Source organism: Panicum virgatum, chromosome 8K (genome assembly GCF_016808335.1).
Source record: "Panicum virgatum strain AP13 chromosome 8K, P.virgatum_v5, whole genome shotgun sequence".
Lineage (NCBI taxonomy): Eukaryota > Viridiplantae > Streptophyta > Magnoliopsida > Poales > Poaceae > Panicum > Panicum virgatum.
Window position 1 is genome coordinate 49,470,830 of NC_053143.1, and position 8,392 is coordinate 49,479,221.

The following is an 8,392-nucleotide window of genomic DNA, read 5'->3' on the forward strand; positions in this document are numbered from 1 at the left end:
TCCTTGCCCGCGATGATGATGCGGCGAAGAGGGCGGCACGACCGGAGGTGGCGAGGAGGTGGGCGGTGAGGCGGCGCGACCTAGGGTTTGAAATGGGAGATGAAGACCTAAGGCAAAGGGGGATGGCTTTATATCCAGTTCCAACTTGACATAGGCGACGGGCAAAGTTCGTGGCCCGTGACCTTTCTTTTAGGTTCCCAGTGCAGAAAATGAAGATTCTTTCCAGTGTGGCCTGTCACCTTTGACTTAGGTGACGGGCGATGTTTCGGATCCGTCACCTTTCAGACATAGGTGACGGGTGTCAAATATGTCGCCCGTCACCTATGACTGATAGGTGACGGGTATTGCAGTTGCACTTACACTTCCAGGAAGCAATTCAGAATGATGTACATTGCAGTTGCACTTACACTTCCATAAAGCAATTCCAGGCCAACATATTACATCGAAAAACATATTACATTACACTATAATTATTTGGGACATCAAAATTCAGACTTTGACCATGTTACACTAGGTTTCTTTACGTCCACGCCCACATCCACGCCTACGTCCACGGCCTGACTTTGACCTCACACGGATTTTTTCGTTATGGTCGGTCCACAGGTACGGGGTCTTGTCGTTGGTATTTAGGCGGGGGAGGTCACAAGTTGCAAAAGGAGGGAATTCATCAAATTGATTAAACTCCTCATCCACTGCATTTTGCACCCCAATGATCCTTCTCTTGCCAGGAAGGACAATATGCCGCATCGTCCTAACTGTATCAGGCACATAAAACACTTGCAGCACATCTTTTGCCAAAACAAAGGGTTATGTTTTGTACCCAACATTGCGAAGATCAACGCACAAACCCATTCTTGTCATGTATCACTCCCTGTGACCCTTGAACCCATCGGCATTTGAATAGGGCAACCTTGAATTCCAAGTAGTTGAGCTCCCATATCTCCTCTATTTGACCATAGTTTGGGGCCTTTTGCATGTTGTTATCATAAGCATCATTGCGGACCCCACTGTTCTAGTATATGCTTTTCTTGTCCTGTTGTACTGTGTAAAATGTGTATCCATTGATATCATAGGCCTGATATGTCATCACAGTGAATATGAGGCCTGCAGGTAGTTTCTTAATGTCATCATTCGCTACATTGCTTGCTGCCACATGATCTTTGAACCAACTGTTGAACTTGTCGGTGTTCGGACCTCGCGGTCTAGCACCAACTAGTAATAATGCTGCGCGTCCCTGTCCCTAGATGGTTGATGCAAGAAGAAACACAGTGACACCGAATTTATCCTGGTTCCGGCCGATGAGGCCGTACGTCCTGCGGAGGGAAAGGTATTGTATTATCTTGCACCGGGGTGTAGTAGGGGGTACAAGCTTAAGCGAGAGAGGGAGAGAGGCTCCCAAGTCTATAGATGGGCTAGAGTTTGATTGAGGCAAATGCCAATATCGGAAGCGAGTGCGAGTGGCTGTTCGTGTGTATCTGTCCGGGCACCCGTGTTTGTGCGCCCCTCCTTCCTTTTATAGACTCAAGGAGAGAGGGGTTATATATGTGAGATATCCACGGGGTTGTCCCTTTCTCCCCGAATCGGGGGTGAACAGTTGGTCATTCCTGTCGCTGAGCGCTGTGGGGCATGGCGTCGGGCGTGGTCGTCGTCCTTGGAAGCCTTTTGACCGTGCCCGGAGCGTGTCCTCGCCCTGTGGCGCCAGTCGGCGGCGTGGCGGTTGCTGTAGAGGTGCGCAGTGTACTGTGTTGGATGAGGCGGGGCGTCGAGGGTGCTATCCGAGGGCTGCTTTACCCCGGTCATGGGCCGTACCGCGTTCGAAGATGGCTGCCCATGCCCGTTGAGGGTCCTACAGGGGAAAAGAGTACAAGAAGCAGGCGTCACAGTGGCGGAGTGGTGTCAGACATGTCCGCACAGTATTACGCTGATCCACACCGCGCCGGGAATAGCGGCACATTGATCGGAGCAGGAGGACGGGACGCCGGTCACGTCCGCTGTGCGGTGTGGTGGCTGACGCCGGCTGACGTCGTCTGACTCCCGCTCCATGCCGCGGAGTGGTTAGCAGTAAATGAGCTGGTCCCATCAGGTGGTTGGGACGCAGCCCTAATCTGCCGAGGGGGGTCTCGAACGAGGCGGAGTTTTCCCCGCGCCGAGGCCCCGGGGAGGGCTCGGCTCGGTGGGCTTCGGGCGAGGCGGAGATTGTCTGCGCTTCGAGGGGCCTCGGTGTGGAGCCCTTGAGCGAGGCAGAGTTTGCTCCACGGCTAGGGAGGCCTCGGAAGGGCCGTACCGTGGTGTTGGGCCGTGGGCCAAGTGTGCGTTTGGGCTTTTTGGCTCCCGGGGAGGATTTGGGGCCAAGTGTTTGATTGTGTTTTGCGTTTTTTGGGGCGTTTTAGTCCCTAGGTTAGGGTGCGCCAAATTATGGTACCCGACAGATCTCTTTCATGTGCTTTTTGGCAACCCAACCTTCACCTCTCCCAGGATTTTGCTGTACAATAAGCTCTTTGTGCTCTAGTACATATGGCACCACCACCTCCATATGTTCAAGGACAAGAAAATGGGCTTGATCATACGTTTCTCGTTCCGGATTCATAGACTTCTTGCCTAGAGTCCCAACCCCATCCAACCTCCCTTCGTGTCTTGAATGAGGCACTCCAATTGGGTTATTTGGATCCAAGTAAGTCATCGACCACTCAACAGCCTCCTCGGCCCCGTATCGACTGATGATGTTTCCCTCTAGATATTTATGATTATTTACGAATGACTTCAGGATACCCATGTATCTCTCATAAGGAAATATCTGGTGAAGGTAAGATGGGCCAAGGTAGTGTATCTCCCGTGAGGTGAACCATAATATCGAAAAATGTCGGAGGGAAGAAGGTCTCCATTAGACAAAGTGTCTCATGTAACCGTCTGTCTAGAGCTGTAAGCTGATGATCATCAATGACCTTTTGCTCTATGGCATTGAAGAAGAAGCAGAGGCTCATGGCTGTCTCACGAACCTTCACAGAGAGCACATTCCTGATTGCTACAGGCAGTATTGACGTCATAAGCATGTGACAGTCATAAGACTTCATCGTGACGAAATTCAGCTTCAGTTCTTTCATGCTGACTAGCCTGGCAAAGTTGGAACCGTATCCTGAGGAAAATTTTATACTATGCAAGAATTGGCATAATTCTTTCTTCCCCTTTCTGAACATTGTGATGGCGGGCTACAGAAAGGTCTTTTCCATTTTCCGCTTCTTGGACGTTAAGCTCAGGACGAATGACCATATCTTCCAGATCAGCTCTGGCGTTCTCATGGTCCTTTCCTTTACCCTTTGTGTACATGATTGTGCCGACAAGGCTCTCACAAATATTTTTTTTAAATGCATGGTTTCAATTGAATGTCGGACTGCTAAGATGTGCCAATACTCTAACTCCCATAGTATGGATTTCTTATTCCAGATCCCTTCATCATGACCATCATCATCACCTCCATGATCAACTCCACGTTTCCATTTGCCGAGAATGGTAGGGACATCCTAAACCTGACTGTACATATCACTCCCTGAGAAATGTGGTGGAGGATTTCATGTCTCCCTTGTACCATCAAACTGTCTGTCCATGCTTCGGAAGCCATCTTCTGTGGCCCATATATGCAAATTTGTTCGAGTTCTTCAGCCACAAGAAACATGTGTCTGACGAGCAGTGGGAGCAACCTTGACCCTTCCTTTTGCTCTGCCCGGACAAATTACGATGAACCGGGATGGTGGTCATCAGCACAGCATGCAAAGTGAATTGCTGATTGACGACAGCATCCACTACAACAAATATAGCCTTTTGTGACGAATACCTCGTGACATTGGGGCTATTCGTCCTTACGTCAGTTTGCTTTGTGACGTTTTCTATTGGGCAGTATAGTTTAGTGATGAAAATGATTTGTCCGTCACTAAGATCAACTCGAAATTGTCACAAATGATTACCGCTCTAAATTATGACAAACTTTATGTCGTCATGAAAGCTAATCGACAGACGTCACAAATTTATGACAAATTGACAATATTGATTCATCATAAAATTTGTTTTCAATGAATTGAGAAGTGGGTACACAAGTCATTTTTATTATTTAATTAGCAATAAAATACTAGAACTATTTTAGTATTTTTAGAACTAACCTTGCATCAAGATTAATACATCATATGTTGCATTTGTTTGTTCCTAAACCATGGACTAATCCAAATATCAAAACTAATTGTTGTACTTATTTGGTGGGTTCCATATATTATGCTTTTCCGTTTTGAGTTACTATTTAAAACCACTAAAATTTTAAATCTTTTAAAGTCCTCTAACAAATTAAAATTTGTGAAGCTATCAAAATATTTGACCAAAGGCAACACATCCAGTTATGATTGGTGTATATGGGTTAAAATATTCCTATCCTAAGACCCGACTATGATAAAAAAATAACAAGAAAATAGGATTAAAATATTTTTATCCTAAGTTAGAAACGGACTTGAATTTAAAAATGACAAAAAAGAAATAAATAAAAATGCGAAAGGAAGGATGTATGGGCCGACCGTCAGGAGCCCCAATCGGCAGAGCCCGCATCCCTGCACGGCCGCACCAAATCACCCAGCCAAAAAATGAAGAAACCTGCTACGGCTGCCAATCTTATCTTCTGCGTTCCACCCGGGCTCCTCATAGTCTCCGCTCCTCACAAACCAGGCCGCCGCCGCCGCTGCTCGCGTTCCTCGAATCCCTAGCTCTACCACCCTCGTTGCTACCAATCTCACCTTACCTTGCTCCTATCCTCCTTCGAGATCCCGTTCATGCTCAGCCCGTCGTATCCTCCCCAATCCCCATCCCAGATCCGGAAGCTTGGGGTCAGCTTCGAGGGTTCTGCGGGATGGACGACAAGGCAAAGATGGAGAGCAAGCTCCCCTCGGCGGCGGCGTTCCTGCAGGCCGCTGCGCGCCTGGCCGTGCAGGCCTCCGCCCGGCGCCCCGAGGTCCCATCCAGGCTGCCGCCCTACACCCCGCCAGGAGGCCGTCCTGCAGGCTGCCGCCGTGCGCCCCGAGCACAGCAAGCAGGAGGCCCTCACCTCCACCGCTGGTATGCCTTCTTCCTTTGATTCTTCATGTGCGCACTGCAATCCTTGTACCGTCTCGCACGGCCCCAGCCAGCTGGATTTGTCGATTCCATTTCCACCAGATCGAGGCGGCGACGGCCGAAGAGGGCAACCTCGACCTCAGCAGCAGCGGGTCAACACGCTCGTGTCCAAGATCTGCCTCTGATGCGTAGAACTCCGCCACCACCGTTCATCTCCTCCTCGGGTTCTCTCTCCCCCTGTATCCAGGTAATGGACTAATCTTCTTCTACTAGATCTCTTCCCGCCTCGTATTTGTATCTAATTAAACTTGCTGGTCACTGCTATTGTGCCAAATTTAATTTTCCAAGAGCTTGCTTGTCTGAGTTACTATCCATAGTGTATCACATCAATGTGTAACCTCGGTTAATATTAGTAGGATGAAGTTTGTTGCTGCCCTATCTGCTTGTTGTTCTTGCTGTGCCTGCCTTAATCTCTATGGTTCGAGATGAATTTATTTGGGTAGTTCATATAGATTTGCAGCAGGCATACTAGTAGGTTGCGATCTCAGATTTCATTCATTATGTAATTTGACTGTGATAGTCTTTTTGTAGAGTTCGAGGTACAAGGCCCTGGCCCATTATGTGTTGCAACTGGACCCTGTTACATTGTTTGCAGTCAAGGTTCCCCACATGTTAGCACATCAACCCAGCACTATCAGTCAATCACAAACAATAATTCAGCAGGAAACACTCATCAGCCATACTGAAACCAGAAAAGCAGTAGACTTTTGCAAATTGCCACATTATCACAAACAATATTGCAGCAGGAAATACTCATAAGCCATATGAGACCAAAAAAGCAGTAGGAAACACTCATCCTGCTGAACGTGCCTGTCTCACTTTTAGACAGCACATTGCAGAACATATGATCCATGCCCATGCAATATTTCAGTCATTTTCATTCTTCTGGATGGTTGATTGTGGCAGCGATTTTTAGTACTAGCTTAAGCTTCAACGCATGATTCGTTGACTGAGTTGGAAGTCATTCTGTAGCTCGATAGCTTTTTTATTGAGTTTGTGCCATCCGTCCCAGAATCATAGTTTCGTTGGAGAAGTTCTTAGCATGAGGTTTCGTTCTTAGCTTGTTATGGTCACTGATTCTTGGGATTTGTGCTACAGTCTGGTTCTTAGCTTCAACGCATTTTTTTGTTTGCCTCCTTAAATAATAGTTTAACTTCTGTTGGTTCTTTCTCCATTGTTGCAACTAATACATTTTCTATCTTACCAACTTCATTTGCATCTATGCTCTTTTCAGGTGAGACCTCACTTTGGACGAAGGAGTGCAATAGAATTGAAAGCTCTACATAATTCTAGGTGAGCTTAGCCATATGTTGCATTTGATAAATCCTGCTGTTGTAAAGATCAGGAACAATAAAAGGGTTTTGGTATAACAGTTGCTTGCTTATGTTAAGAACTAATTTTCCTTTGGTTTTGCTTGATAACTTGAAACAACATTTGCTAAGCATGGGCTTGGAAAAGTTTATAACCACTCAAGTGCTAAACACTATATTCATTACTTATTTGGTGTGCATTGAATCATTGACTGCTGCACTCACTAGCTAGTAGCTACTGTATGTTCCTCATGACCAATTGAGACATGGCTGAAATGCATACTGCAATATTTGTTTTTCAAAAGTGATGTTGCATTTTTGGTTAACTGGAGTCTGCAAGTATTAGTTCACTGGAGAAAGAGCAACAACATACTGTGAATGTCTTATGATTTTGTGGTCTCTTTTGGTAGGTGGCGAACAGGCTCCAAGCTCATGTGCAGCTGTACATATTTTCTAATTTTGAAATTGGAGATTGTAATTTGTAAGGTATGTTTCCTGTCCAAAACTGAATTTCTAGCACCAAAGATGCAATTGATTAATATATGTCCCTTCGCCAGATGTTTAATGTGCTAGTAAAATTCTACATCAGATCTCGTCTCTTCGCCAGATGTGTAATGTGCTGCATAATTTCCATTGCAGACGTATCACCAACGGTTTCTGTTCAACTCTTGCTACCTATTGCCTTCGAGGTACTATCAATTCATTGCAGAGTCTGATGTTTCTTGGATTTCTTCAACAAGATTTTTTTTTAAAATTTTTTCCTTGAGCCAGCAACTGCAAAGAGGAGCACCAAGTCTGATGTTTGTGCACGTCAACAACAACTTGAGTCTGAACTTGAGAGTCCGAAGCAAGGTGGTAATCACAAGCAAGTAGCAAATCTTAGGTTACCAGGATGAGTTGCATTCTTTGAGATTTTAATACTGTAACATGTATCTGTCTGGATTCTTGTAATTGTGGAGTACTATATGGCTATCTGAGATTAAATATAAATTATTTGATTTTAAATTTGCTTTGGGCTATTTGGACTGTCAACTGGGCCTTTTTGGGCCAAATGGGCATATATTGTTTAATGGTATTGTTGTATATTCTATTGGCCCAATCCAAAATGAAGTGGGCCTAGCCTAAAATAAATTGGCCCAGCCTAATATTTTGCCGGGCTACTAAACTTATGACGAATCAAATCGTTGCAAAGGGACCGCCATGTCATATCCTAATCTTTGCCATGTCAGGCAAGAATAAAATTTTGTGACGTTTTCTGTCCTAGGTGGCACTTGCATAGTTAGCCATGGCATTGATTCCGTGTCATTTTTTGGGCTGGTAATGGCGAAAAGCAAGCATCACAAATTAGTGACACTATAAAGATCATCACAAAATTTGTGACAAAAAAAATGTTTTTATCGCAGAAGATCTTTTATGATATGGTATAGGTGACGAATCAATTTTCGTCATACAAATATCACAGATTATAAAAGATGACGAAAATACCACTTTCAGTGACATAAATGAAACATCGCAGAAGCTCATGTGTTGTAGTGTACAGAAGCTGCAGCACATTCGTGCAGGCACAACTGTGCAACTGCACGATAATACCAGCACTATTGAAAGCCTACCACCACCACCACCAGCAGCAGGATCAGTGTCATCTACGACAAGCAGACCATATGCTTCTACTCTGGTGTCCAAGCTCCGGTTGCCAGAGTTTCACAAGCGCAGCCATCAGCGGCCTTCTGGCTCTCATAATGGTGGCACTGAGGCACCTCCAGGTATAGGTGGCCAAACGGGCGGCCCGGTCCGGCCCGGCACGGGCCCGTCTAAGCACGGCCCATTTAGACACGGCCCACTTAAGCACGAAAATATTAACGGGCCGTGCCGTGCCTGCCCATGGGCTGAAGTGCCGGCCCAGGCACGGCCCGAAATTGATTTAATCGGGCCGGACC

At 46.1% G+C, this 8,392-nt stretch overlaps 1 protein-coding gene across 6 annotated transcripts; it reads left to right on the forward strand.

The window, feature by feature from the left end:
* The first annotated feature begins 4,636 nt into the window (after positions 1–4,636).
* Positions 4,637–7,474, forward strand: LOC120645032. Of its 6 annotated transcripts, none has more exons than XM_039921777.1 (6): positions 4,637–5,088; positions 5,188–5,332; positions 6,380–6,438; positions 6,866–6,941; positions 7,095–7,144; positions 7,227–7,474. In XM_039921777.1, exons 2-6 carry the CDS (start codon positions 5,270–5,272, stop codon positions 7,252–7,254), a joined length of 276 nt encoding a protein of 91 aa, XP_039777711.1. In that variant the 5' UTR covers positions 4,637–5,088; positions 5,188–5,269; the 3' UTR covers positions 7,255–7,474. The 6 variants fall into 6 exon arrangements, with proteins under 6 accessions (XP_039777711.1, XP_039777706.1, XP_039777708.1 ...); XM_039921772.1 differs by having other exon boundaries at positions 4,641–5,088; positions 5,160–5,332; positions 7,013–7,144; XM_039921774.1 differs by having other exon boundaries at positions 4,641–5,088; positions 5,160–5,332.
* The last annotated feature ends 918 nt before the right edge of the window (positions 7,475–8,392 follow it).

What these genes read in the sequence shown, in the direction of transcription:
- LOC120645032 (XM_039921772.1), top strand. Translation starts at nt 4,806, where the DNA reads ATGCTCAGCCCGTCGTATCCTCCCCAATCCCCATCCCAGATCCGGAAG. An exon ending in GGCCCTCACCTCCACCGCTG is followed by an intron (nt 5,089 to 5,159) that starts GTATGCCTTCTT and finishes GGCCCCAGCCAG; the next exon opens with CTGGATTTGTCGATTCCATT. An exon ending in CTCTCTCCCCCTGTATCCAG is followed by an intron (nt 5,333 to 6,379) that starts GTAATGGACTAA and finishes TGCTCTTTTCAG; the next exon opens with GTGAGACCTCACTTTGGACG.